This window comes from Vidua macroura, chromosome 4, assembly GCF_024509145.1.
Source record: "Vidua macroura isolate BioBank_ID:100142 chromosome 4, ASM2450914v1, whole genome shotgun sequence".
NCBI classification, from domain to species: Eukaryota; Metazoa; Chordata; class Aves; order Passeriformes; family Viduidae; genus Vidua; species Vidua macroura.
The window spans coordinates 16,119,626-16,132,472 of record NC_071574.1 but is presented as its reverse complement, the minus strand read 5'-3'; the positions used below and the strand labels follow the sequence as shown (position 1 = coordinate 16,132,472).

General features: G+C 40.5%; 1 protein-coding gene across 4 annotated transcripts in view; it reads right to left on the bottom strand.

Moving 5' to 3' along the window:
- Positions 1–11,769, bottom strand: part of PDE5A (phosphodiesterase 5A) — a 50,163-nt gene extending 38,394 nt beyond the window's left edge. For 3 of the 4 annotated variants that reach the window (XR_008436684.1, XM_053975151.1, XM_053975152.1), the window contains exon 1: positions 11,680–11,769. Coding sequence is in view for 1 of the 4 variants with exons in the window: in XM_053975153.1 (XP_053831128.1) it covers positions 10,749–10,774 (26 nt within the window). In the remaining 3 variants the exon portion in view is untranslated. Of the gene's footprint in view, positions 1–10,748; positions 10,865–11,679 lie in introns of those variants that run through there. The other variant, XM_053975153.1, reaches the window with a different exon arrangement.
- Positions 11,770–12,847: the final 1,078 nt, after the last annotated feature.

The window sequence follows — 12,847 nt, the reverse complement described above, 5'->3', positions numbered from 1 at the left end:
AAAATAAGAATAGACTGTTTTCATGCATCTCTCCTATTTCCTTTCCTTGCAGATGACACTCAACCCCAAATACTGAAAAACCCTAAAACTGTATTTTTAAGTGCTCACCACCAATTAAAAAATGCCACGCATCTCAATTATTTAACTGTGCTTCTCAAATTAACTTAGCACTAGAAAGCCAACCCTAATAATGTCCTCACTAAATACCGCATATCATCATAATATGAGTGTACTTTTTTTTCATGATACCATTTTCTCATCCAAAATCTGAGGGGTTTTTCTTTCAAATTTTTTTTTTTTGCCTTTTGTTTGATTTTTTTTTTTTTTTTAATACAGGGCTTTTTATTTTATTTGCTCAGTGTCAAGGATTCCTCACAGCAAATGCCCTACTCTTAGAAGAAATGGGTTTTTGCTGTATTACATAACATACGAGCCTAGGAACAGCAAAAATCCTGTTAACAAGTCTGATCTCTTGGAAACCTTTCATGGTGGTCATGTTTTAAATTTGGGATATTTTTTATTTGCTCAGCAGACCACAGGAATTCTGAGAGTGAAGCTGAACTGAGTCAGGGTAGTCAGCCACTGATCAGTTACACACATCGGTGTACGTTACCTATAAAAAGGACTGTACAATCTTATTTTCCTTACAGCACACCTTTATCTTTGCTGTAAGATGCAATACTGCAAGCACAACTAACCCTTAAAGCAAAGTGATCCATTAAATCTAAAGTCCAACAATATTATTTTTAATAGCAAGCCATCTACAAAAGGAAACTCATTAGACTTATACTAGGAAGGCTTGAAAGAGTTTCTTCAATCACATACCATTTGGAGACCTCAACTGTAGGAAAACAAAATACTATAAAAATTTGAAAAAACCAAAAAATGCTATAAAAATTGAATTATTGAAAACCAAATATACTCCTTTAGTAAAGCAGTGATACCTATTTTTGTGCATTAACCTCATGCAAGTGTTTCTTGAAGTGAAGCAAAGCACAACTAATATATTACAAGAAATTTGACTTCAACAATATTACTTTCCATTAATTAAACAGAATAAACATTAAATGTGGGAACTGTGACCATTCATTACTGCAATGCATAATATGATTTGCATAGGACAGAGTCACATGTGCAAAAGTTGTTTCACTGAGAGTCAAAATAAGAAGCTAGCATTTGGTTGCACTTGGAATTTTCATTTATTAGACTGAATGAGAAAGAATAAATATTTTCGATTAAAATGACCAAATATATCCTTAAGAAAATTAAAAAGCTAAAGATACCAAAATCTGTATGTAGATACAGTACAACCTCTAAAATCAGTGCTGCTAACTCTTGTTAGCAGATGTGTTATATGTGGGTCCTTTTTGTTTTACTCTGATCTCTTCAAAATAAAAAGTTACCTGGAAATTTTAGCTTCTCCAAAACAAAACTATCATCCAGCACTAAGGCTGCAGAAAAGAACCTGCAAATACCAGCTGGAGGCATTTAAACCTCAGACATAAGAAGGTAGGTATAGGAAAATGTATAGTTTTAAAGAAGATTGCTGACTCGACCCAGGTTCACGTGTGTGCTGACTTCGTTTCTGAGTACTGGCATTAATGGAAGGTAAGACTGAAAAGTAGCAGTAATGACATAGTACTAGATGGAGGGTGTTTTCCAACAACTGATGAGCCTCAGAAGCCATGTAATTGAAAATGCACATATTTGAATGCATGTTTGGAAATGAACCTGTGCTGTTGTTGGGCAACAGCAATTTGCAGAGCAATCTGATTCACTGCCTACTTATTCCTGAGGAAAGGAGACTGTAAAAAGCCATCCTTTTCCCTTTTCCTCATTTACACTGAATTTACATATGTGGATATGTTGATACAAGATGCAAGGCAGAGAAAGAATCCATTACCCTTCATGCATAAAGAAAAAACTACAGCAGAAATTTGATTTATCAGTAGAAACCTGTCATTTTATTTATTCTGCAGTGTCGTGTTATGATTTCCCCAGGCCTTAATGGTGTAGCAGTAGCAATCAGTAAGAACAACGTACTCTGAATGCTAATACCTGTTCTCAAACTGTGGCCGTGAGATCATTAGTTTTTTACCCTCTTGCCTTTTTACTGTGTAAAATAACCTCCATTTCTTATGGAGGTTATTGAAGGATGTGGAACACAGCTGTAAAACCTTTCACATGAAAGGAATTATGTTTAACAAGAACTGAACTACTTGCTGGGTATCAGCACTGTTTATGAAGCATTTAAACATTGAACAGAACTATATGTGGAGCTGAATAATTATGAGTAACATATTCCTGTCCTTTAATTTCTCTTGGGTGATGGTTCAATAATTTGCCAACAGAGTGCATGATTCTCAGAAATCTCTTTAGATTAACAACAACAACAAATCCTTAACTAAACTGGTTATAGCATGGCTTTCAACTTCAAGCCTTTTAAGCATTTTACTTTGGGTAACAGGAAAGCCATTCAAATTCAGTTGGAAAAAGAACAGTGTTCGGTGACCTTTCCCAAATGCCTCTTCTAACAAGGAAACTATTTAGCTCCTTTTACTCACCCAGTTACACACACGGGTGGAAGAACCAGCATTTTGCATGAGCTGATGTATTCTAACTCTATTTAAAATCTCTCGGTGTCTTGACATGTGTCCACTTGTTGACACTCAGTCCTATTTAACAATGCATGACAAGAAGGGTATTATGACTAACACAAGTACTCTCACAGCACAGAATTAGCTCAGCAGATATCCAACACCAGACACGTCCTGAGCCATGAGTGAGGCTCCTGGAAATTAACAGCGAGTGCCATGTACAATTAAGATGTCATTTGAAAGGACTGCAGGAAGAAACCAACACTTGGGACTTTCATATGAACAGTCTTCAGTAAGCATTGGCGTTGTCAAGAGCTGATTGTAAGGACAGGACCCTGGCTGTAGTTTAGAAGTTGCAGGAGCAGATACAGTGACCCATGCAGACAGTTAAACTCAGTGCAGTGTCTCTTATCCCACCATGGCAATCACTGTGAGTTGAAGACCTACAGGACCCATATGCCTCACGACCAGGATGCAACCTTTTCAGCACTATGATCCTTTAATATGAACCTTCACTCAAGAAAGATGTAATTATCTCAGAGCTCATGAACAAGAATAGTAGAATATGAAGTTACTATTTTTTAGTCACTCCTATACGCCAAATCCAAAGATTTCCAAAGAAAGATTTCCTCTATAAAAAATGGCAGTAGTGACTGCTGAATTTGGCTGGTGACTTCATCACCACATGACAAAACTGGAGAGGAATTTTGAAGCGATTGTGCTAAGAAGGGGATAAAAATGCAATGGCAGGCAAAACATTGAAGGAAAAAAAAAGATGGTGTGATCCTCCCCTCTATCACTATTTATATACAAGAACATGTAATCTGCATTACGCAAGACCTTGCAAGCTTCAGAGGAATTAAGACTTTGGCCCTGATTTGTTAATGCTGCACAGAAAGTAGACCTGTCCCTACAGCAAGAGGTTTTCAGTATTAATAGGCAATAAAAACAAAAAAATCAATGGTTGAGAAAACACAGGCACAAGGAAGCAACATGTCTTGAGCCAGGTCATGCAGGAGGGCACATGTGGAGCTGAAGACAACTTTGCTGTATTTCCTGCGCCATATGCATCAAACCATACTGACACAACACTAATCACTATGCTACTCATACACCAGGAATATTAAATAATTTATCGTACCCATCTTTGCTTCATTGTGATTATCTTCAAAGTACACAGCAGACTTCTCAAAAAAAAAACCACCCAACAACCCAGCACAGTGAAGGTGTTTAACAGCCAGGTTGCGGTTGTCTTGCTTACATATAGCCTATGTAAGAACTCATCAATGTGACCATTCAGCACAACTGCTTGGCACCTTTGGAGAAAACGTACAAAAAACAGATTGTAAAGGTAACACTGAGATGCAACAGTAAAAGCTGCATGTTACTTACCTTGCACAAAGAAAGCGTAACACTTGCAGTTCCATAACAGAACACAGCGATAAGTAGCTTTCAATGAAACGGCAAATAATTCCCTGTTTTCTCTGTCACTCACAAACCACTCATAGATACATATGATGTTTTAGTAGCTGCGTGGACTGTTCTGCTAATTTTTCATTCAAAGCAGCAGTTATTGGTACTTCAGGAGAGGGATTACAAACTTGCCTACTAGAAAATGCCAGCTTTCAAGTGTCTGAATTCCTGTAGCCTAATCCTGACAATGCTGAAATCAATATTTCAGGCTTAAACTTCATAACTGTTTTCTCAATTGCCTTCCATAAAACAACCACTAGATGTCTTCAAATTTCTCTCCAGCATCTTGACATAATTTAGACACAAAAATCATGTAAAGCATTAGCAAAAACTCCAGAACTATGCGGTTTTAGCAAAGGAGTTTGAAATGCAAAGCCATTTGGATATTATACTTGCCTGCCCATTTTCTTTCTCGTATTTCCTATTCCACAATCACATTCTAAGTGGCTTTGTCTCTTTTCTAGCAATGGAAAGATTTAAATAAATTGTATAAGGCCTCATTAGATGGAATCAGTAAACTGACTATAAAAGAAGTGTTTTCAAACTGACTAAAAGAGTAGATTGACAAAACACCAGATGTTTCTCCTTAAACCCTTCCCAATTATAGTTAGTGGAGATGCCATTTCTCAAAGGGGTAGGCAAGCAGCTCTGGAATACGAAGTATGACAGTGTCAATTTTTTAGCACAACTCGGTTAAATATATTAGCATACATTTAGCTTTAAACATTTCAATTGGCACAAATTACTTCTGTTTGGATACAGTTCTTAATTTAGAACATTAATTCTTGATTCAAACCATGCTCATGAGAGACTGAAATAACTTTTTAGAATGATGATATTTTCATTTTGTCTGAATGCTCATTTTTTAAAAAAATATAAGGCAGAGATTGCTTTATTATTTGTAGCAAAAGTATTCAAATTGGAAAACTAACACTGACAGGCTATTCTTGGCTATTTTCAAGTTTTCTTTAATAACCTAATTTCAACTAACTTTTTACAAGAAAGCTTTCTTCCACAGAAGAGACTTTCTAGTTGCACTATAAAGACAGACAGAATAAATCCTCGGGGATTAAAGTTGAAATTCTAAAACATGACCTTTATTTCTTCTCTGTAAGTTTGCTTCTTGCTCCAAGCCCAAAAAAAGGAAAAAATTAAAAATAACTAGGTACCGAATGGTTTTGTTGGGAAAGCAGTAGAACAAGACCAGTAATTTCAGTGAAAAATGGATTAAGAGTTAAATTCACTTGAGCTTGGAGACCTCATGTAGATCTTCAGCACTACTTCATTTCTACCTGAATTCCTAAACCAGACGTTAGGTATAACTGTAGTTAGGTATAACTGTAGGTGCAGAGGCTCTGGGATGGCTCTCTCTGCTGGGGTGAGTTATCCATAATGCACAAATATATATCTTTTACTAAGCAAATTTTGTGGTGATATTTTGTGGCAATGTGAAATTACAACCATTGTGTTATCCATGAGGGCTAATTGAGTAGGGCTTCTTTTCCAGCACTTTGCAAATAGCTCCTTTTGTATTTAATGACTTGTTTAAAATACAGTTTTCTTAAAGTCAATCATATAAATGAAAAAGTATTCAATATAAATTTATGTATGTTTCTTTTCCAGTAAAGAAAATAAATACTTCTATACCGTCCTTTTATTAACTATATTTTTCCATGACAAAACCAAAATTATTTAATAGTGAAAATGAACGTAGGTGGTAGCATATTAGTTCACGTCAAGAATGTACTGCCTATATCCTCCACACATGAGGATTCTTCATAAGATTCCCAATACAGAACCTCTATGATTCTTTATAACTTAGAAATCAAAGAAAGGTGTTGAAGTTTCTTGAGTCTCCTGCAGAGGAGATCAAAAGATCAAAAGTACTGTAATATGGTAATAGTTAGCCTGAAACAGAAGGAGGCAAAAAGGGGATGTTAACTGCCAGGGTGGTTTGCCCCATCTTATTTTCTACCCATCTTCTACGGTTTACCAGTGTTTTTTAATTAATGTATTCTGCACACCCATTTGTTTCTTTATCGCATAGGGCAAGCAGAACTGAGTGAAAGCACATTCTCCTTGTAGCTACTCACAGTTTCTGCTGACTAGTTCATCTCCATACCAAAGATTCTGTGTAGGAGTTCAGTTTAGAGCTTTGGGGGAATTTTAAGATGTAAATTACTAGTAAATGGTTTCTTATCACTTCTCAAATGACAGTTTCTTCAGTCTACAGTAATTGCTGTTTTAGAGATTGTTTTCAAAATACTCCAGCACTCACCTCACTTTATTTCCAGCAACAAATGCCAGAAGTAGTCAATCACATTTGCAACTTGATGAATACAGGTAACATTCCTCAGCTTCCTGAATGCTTTTTGAATCAGTAATTAAAAACATTTTGGGATCATCTTAAAGCTTTGCTGTTATCATGAAAGGCATAAGGAAGGATATGGAGACGTTGTTTATAAGTGGGATAACTACGAACATCATTATACCAACAAGGAAACTTTGCAAGATTCACACAGAAATTGATTTTTTTTCCTGTACTTAGTTCTCAGAAAAGCTTGGTAAACATCCAATAAAACCAAGTAAGTGAGAAAAAATATTCTGGTCCCCTGCATTAACACTACTGCTTCCTGTGGGTTTCAAGCCATGGTCCCAAGAATCAGTGGGTCTGCAGCCTTCTTGTAAATGCTTTACATTGGGTAACTTAGAAAAGCCAGTCCCCTTTTCAGCATATCCCAACTAACTGCACAGGATCCTGTGCTACTGGGGTCCTTCAATCATGGAAGTTCAAAGCCCACTGTCTACTCACCAAGCTCATGTTAGGAGTACATATGGTTCATACCTGTGCCTTTTTAGGATTATTACTTTTTTTTGGTATGCAACACCTTTTAAAGAAAAACACAGGCCACAGCACATTTCAGTGCAGAAAACCTCCAATAGCTTTGTCTTTGAAAATCAGAATTTTCATTCAATGATAAAAAAATCAGCACACACGCATTACCAATACTCAGCATGCATGTGACACATAATATTTAGGAGATTCAACTTCAGATAGCTGTCTCAGACTGAAAGACATTTTAAAAAGCCCTCTAGACAGAGGCTAGAAGGCAAATGTCCTGACTAATGTAGTACTGCAGGCAGCCCATTACAAATTGATCGTCCACCAGCCATCAAGAAGAAAAAAAAGTCCCAAACAACTGTGCTTGACTTTTCTCCAAGTAATAAATGTAATTGATATATTCAAGTAATGTAATATCTGAATTTTAGCACAGTTTCCCAGTAAACACCAGTTCTGGAATCCTCAGTGAAGCACTGTGAAGTACCATACTGTTAAGAACATTTATTTTTCCAAATACAGCCCCACCTTAATTAATTTATAAATATTTCTCAAACCTGCTAATAAGCCAAGATGTATTTATAACAAAATAATATTATTTCCACTGAAGGGCATAAAGGATTTGGATCAATAATTTGCCTTCGTCACACCATACATTTAGGGAATCAGTTAAAAGCTGCCTGTAAGAATACAGTTACTTCTAATTGAGAGGAGAAATTTTACTTTGACTGTTTTGGCAGCCTGCTGCTTCTGAGTGCAAAGAGCACTAAGAATCACTCCCATATTTTTAAAACAGGGACAAACAGGAAGTCAGAAGTACAGAAATATTCCATAGTGGGCTGAAATAAGTGTGATGTTAGAGCATGGCAATGCACGCGTTGTTTTTTTAAAGGGATGTAAAAAGATAAAACTTCAGGAAGACAAAAAGGCTAATGAATTTAGCCATAAACATGACCCAAAAAAAACCCCCAAAACCCAGCAGATTATGCCTTTATAGCATTTAGTTAGAACAACCATAGTTGCAGCAACAAAGCAGAATCACCTTACTTGAAAATGTTTCTGTGAAGCCAGAATACGATAGGCAATTCTAAAACTTTGGGAAGGGAAAAATAACAATACCCGGGGGAAAAAAAAGCAAAGCTTAAACTTCATAGGAGCAAGGCATTTAAAAACTCTTGACCCTTAGGTGCGCAGTACCAAACTCTCCAGCCAGAAGTTTTGTCAGCCAGCACAGCCTCACTGAGTGAACCAAATTCATCTTGTCCCCAATGCGCCGGTGACACTTCCCCTTTGTTGTGCTGCGCTTTGATCATCCTGGAACAGCGCCTCACAGATAACAGCTATTTATATTGCCTCCACATGCCACTCGCCTCCCTGGTACAAAATAAAGCAATAAATATCTCATTCCATACCTTCCTACTCATGGGATCCCAGTTCATCTACTCAGTGGAGGGAGGACTCAAAGCTATTCACCTGGATTATACGCTTGTAGGATGGTAGCCTCACACTGCTCACGTGGAAGTCAATCAATGCAGTTTTATCAGAGAATATCCATAAAGCCAGCCCAGCCTGGAATAAGGCCGGCATGAGGCCTTCCTGCAGACACTGCCAACCTCGAGGCATTGCAGATCAAAATACGAGGTGTAAGCCCTTGGAATGTGCTCATCTTCTGCAACACATTGGAGGGGAGAGAGGAACACAGGTGCACATTTGTTAAGCTGATGACCTGCAGCCCTTCTCTCCAAGAATCCAGAACATGGACTGGGGAGGACAGTGACTCCAACAGTCGTCACTTTATGAATGAATTGTGAATAGAAAGAAACATCTTTTAAAGTGCTACCTCACCAGAAAATACTTTTATTCAAATCACAACAACATATACTAATATCAAACTGCTCTATTCAAACTGGATCAGGAGGCAACTACTTAATTATATGAGATGATAACCCTAACCCCATATTTTAAAAAATCACAAAGCATACATCTTCTAAGTATTGTTTAGACACCTAATTAAAACTTCTTTGTATCTGGAAATTACCAACAGAACTACCATATAAAACACTGTGGGAATTAATTAATTGCAGAAAAAAATATATTAACTATTCAATACTCATTATAAAATTGCTAAATTAGGTACTAATTCAAAGCTCATTAATGTGAGTGGAAACAGCCTGTATTACACAGTCATAAGTGATGGAGCCGGTGATCGTTTTCTATGTAGAAATTTTTGTGAAACGGACACACAAACTATCTTTATCCATTAGCAATTGTGCCTCACAATGTGCAGTTGAATATGCCTCTGTGCTCTGTAAAATACCAGATTAACTAACTTCTTGATCTTTTGCTTCCAAGACCTGTGAGAACTTCGGCATATTATGAAACAAAACAAAAAAGAGAAGCAGTAAATTACGATCAGAAAAGTGTCGAAACTAGTTCAGGGAACCCTGCTTTACTTGAGAGAGTAAATACAATGCTAAGTAGCAAAACATTAACAGCATAGTCTTTGTTCAATGTTTGCTGCTCTGCAAAAATTCAGCTAAAACAAAGTACAGTATTAGACTATAGGATTTTCTCTTTTCAAGCTCTAAATAACAATACCAACTGGAACACTAAACCTCTTTAAAAAGTATGGCTGTTCTTTCAAACCACTCAGCTCTACATGTTATCATCTTTGAACCAATATACAATGAAGTAATTTGTCTTTTCAAATACAAACTTACACATAGGAGAGGTATTCCTTATTTTATATAGTTTTCTATTTATACGGTAAGGACAAAGAACATTCCATGCAAGACAGCAGAGAAGAGAGTTTTGGGACAATTGCAATATTTCCGTCATTTCAGAAACATCACAGATTTGTTGCAAAGCCAGGGCTCAAAAGTCAACAGTCTTCTACAAACCACTCTCTAACTGCAGAGACATTACCATCATGGAGACGCGAATGAATTGTATTTTCTGAAGTACTGCCTCTTTCAGAACGGCACAAACTCAAAACTGTGCCTCAGAGTGGAAAAAAAAAAAAAAAAAAAAAAAGAGCTAACCCATCCTGCCCATGGGGAAAACAAATCTGACACAGTGGTTACTATTAATTAGCATTTCTATTTGTTCAATATTTCCAAAGGAAGTGCGATAGGCTGAACTGGGAAAATGCTGCTTCTGAAAGCTGCTAGCACCCTATTTCCTGGGCAAACAAGCTGCCCTTCAGTGCCATACCATGCACTGGTGTTCTGGAAGAGCATCAAGGTTAACGATTTCCATCTATGCATCCTGCAGCTATGTACAGCCTTAAAAAAAAAAAAAAAATTGAACACTTAAAAGACATTTTAAAGGCTTTTTTTTTCCTGTTAAATAAACCTAAGGAAGCAGAAGCAGAAGAAAGGGGGCTGCCTGACAGATGGTCACAAGCAAGCAGGTGACCCCTGAAGCTTTCTAGCTCTCTGCGAGTCAATTATTAATGGGGATTTCTCTTCTTACCGCCCCATCCCATGCAGAGAGGAGCAGCAGCAGCAAAACCTCATTCAGAATGCATCCATCCCCGCCAAGTGACTCGGGGAAGAAGCAAATCGGCAGTGGTGAGCAGATGGCGCGAGCGTCTCGGGAGCGCAGCGAGCCCGCGGAGTCGCCGTGTCTGAGGAGCCAACCGCAGGACTTACTAACCCGAGCTCTTGCTAAGATATACCGTGAGAGCTGCAGATCGCCCGGGCTCTGCATCCCCACGGCTTTGTTTATCGGAAAATATTCAAAATGGAAACCTGACTCCACTTCTAAAAATAGCCGAATTTACTCCAAGTCAACTTGAAGTCCCGCTGTTGAAGTGTGTGACAACAGTGAGCAAATACCTCGTCTTATCTCCAAAAGGCAGCATGTCAAGCCAAGAGGGGAAAATGCCCAGACGAGCTCTTCAGGTCCTCAACATTGGGTTCTTCGCAAGAACCGGCACCGAGAAGGGGCGAACGTGGAGCGGCCGCCACCGAGCAGCGGCGGCGCCCACCGGCCCCGCGCCGCCCCCTGCCGGCAGCGCGTCCGCTCCCCGGGCAGTGATCCCGCCCTGCCCGGGCTGCACCCCCGCCTCCCTCCCAGGGGAAGGCGCAGCGTCCCAGAGGCGCTCTCCCCACTGGGCAGGCTCCTGAACCTCCCTCCTCGGGCGGAGCTCCGGTCTCGAATACTCTGCGCTCGGCGCATCAGCGCTTAACCCGTGGCCCTCGCCGCTCCGGGGGCCGCCCTCATGTCAAAAAAGGTGATGAACTCACAGGGTGACGGAGCCCTTGAAGAGCAGCTCTTTGTTTTGAGATGACAGCACTGACATAACCCGCCCTCCCCAAAGACATCAGATGCTCTTTGAGGCTTCTACCTACTTCGCAGGGCGGGGGAATACACAGTTGCTCGCTACTCACGAAAAGTTGATCATGTCTGTTTTGAATCGAGGAGAACACAATTAATTAAAAGCCCAGGACAGGGAGCTTCAGGGCTGGGACAACTTCCCTGAGCTGTCGCGGTGCCGGGCGGGCGCTCCCCACCGCAGAGCGGCCGCGGGCCGGGGGCTGAAGGCGAGAGCCCGCCGGGAAGCGCCGCATGTGTCCTTCAGTGGCAGCCGGACGGAGCTGCTGCGTGGTGGTTTCAATTCTTGCTCTTTCGAGAGCGGGGCCGGCGGGGGTGGGGTGGGAATCGCTTCTTTTTATTTTCTTTGGAGGCAGCAAAGTGAAATGGAAAAGAATGAGGTTTTCCTGTAAAAAAAGGAACTGCCTCTATCCGCCGCCGCTCCGGTCTTACCTCGTAGCTTTTCTAACAAAGTAAGAGCGGGTGAAGTCGCCGTGATCGTCCAGCCACGCTTCCACCGCTTCCTGCTCCGGCGCGGGGGGAGCGCAGCGCTCCATGCTCCCGCCACCGCTCTGCCGCCTCCTGCCGCGGCTGCCGGCGCTGCCTTCTTGGCCCGGCTCGCTTTACAGCTGCGGTACCCTGAGCTCCCAGCCCACGCCCCGCTCCCAGGTGTGCGGGCTGCTGGAAGCCCGGCCCGCGGCACCTCAGCGCATCTCCGGCCCGGCTACCGGTCCCTCAGCGGGCAGAGCCGGCTCCACCTCCACCGCGGCCCCGCCTGCTTCGAAAAAGTGTCTTTTTGACAAATCGAGAGTCGCTTTGGAGGGTTCTGCTGTCGGGTGTCAATGTGCGATCTCTGACAGACCTCAGCCTGGATAGGAGTACTAAACCCCTGGCTTTACAGTCGTTCATGCCTACAGTGCGGCTGTCCCTTTTAGACTCTGAACAAGCACAGCTTAGCTTTGAGGATGCTCAACACACAGCTCCTACTTTCTCAAAATTAGGCAGCTGGGACTGTGATTTTGGTTAACACTGAGCACCACTTTCATGTATTGTAGTTCCATTCTATGATGTGCATGTGCAGACATTTATAATAATTTATACTCTGCATTCACAATTCACCTTTCACAAAGTCTAATGCATATCTATGGCTTTCTGTGTTGCCACACATGCAAGGTAAGATAAATATAATAGTAGAATGTTTCAGGGAAAGGGAATCTACAGAGTCTTGAAAATTATTCTCCTGTGTAGTGAATTGAGAGCTATTTTATGAAATATTTTCTGCTGCTCTTAACCCCCTTTCAGGTGTATATAGACTTCTGATACAGAGACATATCTCCTGTATGTAGAGAGGTGGGGTTCTGCAGCTTGAGAAGGGGCTGCATCAGGAACTTCACAGCAAAGGGATTCAGAGCCTGTCCATGAGCTCGAGGGAAAAGTTTTAGCTTTTGTGTCACATCTGTGTGTAGCACTGACTTGGACACGTGTGTCTTCTGGCTGTGAGAGTTTGTGCATAATATGAGGCACACAGAAAGGGAGGTTTTACATGAACATTACTCTGTTGTAAAGGGAATCTCAGGGGAAATGTTGTGCATGGTGACCAGAGAGCAAATGTGAAGATAAA